The sequence below is a fragment of the Austrofundulus limnaeus genome, unplaced genomic scaffold, assembly GCF_001266775.1.
Source record: "Austrofundulus limnaeus strain Quisiro unplaced genomic scaffold, Austrofundulus_limnaeus-1.0 Scaffold74, whole genome shotgun sequence".
Lineage (NCBI taxonomy): Eukaryota > Metazoa > Chordata > Actinopteri > Cyprinodontiformes > Rivulidae > Austrofundulus > Austrofundulus limnaeus.
The window spans coordinates 1,087,824-1,088,938 of NW_013952476.1; the positions used below are offsets into that span (position 1 = coordinate 1,087,824).

At 39.1% G+C, this 1,115-nt stretch overlaps 1 protein-coding gene across 2 annotated transcripts in view; it reads left to right on the plus strand.

Annotated features, from left to right (window-relative positions):
* Nucleotides 1-1,115, plus strand: part of seh1l (SEH1-like (S. cerevisiae)) — an 8,572-nt gene that overhangs the window by 3,916 nt on the left and 3,541 nt on the right. For both annotated transcript variants that reach the window (XM_014010847.1, XM_014010848.1), the window contains exon 7: nt 183-337. In XM_014010847.1, the coding sequence (XP_013866301.1) occupies nt 183-337 (155 nt within the window). The remainder of the gene's footprint in view (nt 1-182; nt 338-1,115) is intronic.

Consider the following 1,115-nt stretch of genomic DNA (forward strand, 5'->3'; position numbering starts at 1 on the left):
CCTCTAGTAATATATTTACTGAGAAAAATGGTGACGTGTTCAATACTTATTTTACCTGCTATTCCTGAAATCTTTGCATTTCATGTAAAAGTAAGCTGCACACAAATATTTGCTCTCACCAATGCAATGAATGCAAGAGAAAACTAAACGAACTGTAACTTTGTCCTGGATTCTCCCGGCAGGAAAGAGAGCACCACTACAGGACCAACCAAGTTCGACGTGCAGATCATGGCTCAGTTTGATCATCATAACTCCCAGGTGTGGCGTGTGAGCTGGAACGTCACCAGCACCCTGTTGGCTTCTTCTGGGGACGACGGCTGTGTGCGGCTGTGGAAAGGTGAGGAGGCTGTCGTTGGTTATTYTAAGTCCTCACTCGGTTTCCTTTTTGTTTTAGTAAGAGCTGCTCTTTAAGCTGATTTTTGTGTAACTTTTTCAATGTGTGGACGGCACACGGTGCAGGATCGCCTCCCGGCCTGGGACCATTCTGAGCAGAGTTATGTTTCTGATAACATACGTGTCATACGTGTTCTCAGCAGTTTAATGAGGGCTCACTTCCTRGTTTACTTCTTCAGATGATGCTCAACTCTTAGAATAGTTCATAATATTGGGTACAGAGAAAATACAAACATGTTATTCATAGTCTTTTTACAGATGTAGTCCAGTTTAGAACTGTTSAAGTACTGTACAAGTCAAAGAAATGTTTACTTCCTGATAACATCCAGAAGATATTCAAGAGCTGAGAAGATGAGTGTAATCTATGAGGAAAATATATCTTTTAAGAAAGACAATGCTCGGACAAATATAAAGAGTTTGTTTCTTTCATTTTGCGGTGCGACTTGGTAGAATGGTTTAGATCAGGGGTGGGCAATTATATTTTTTCCAGGGGCCAGATGAGAAACGAGCAATGTTGGAGGATGGAAACCAACGATACCGTGTATTTAATTCTGCTTAATAGTTTTTTTACCTATTGTCAAGAGCAGTAAATTATGTGTTTTGATTAGTTGCTGCTGCTATTTTGGACAAGTATATACAGTAAATATTTGTAGAAATATGTGAAACCATGATGTAAGTGATAAAGGAAAATATTTCGATACAAACAGTAAGAAAAACAATCA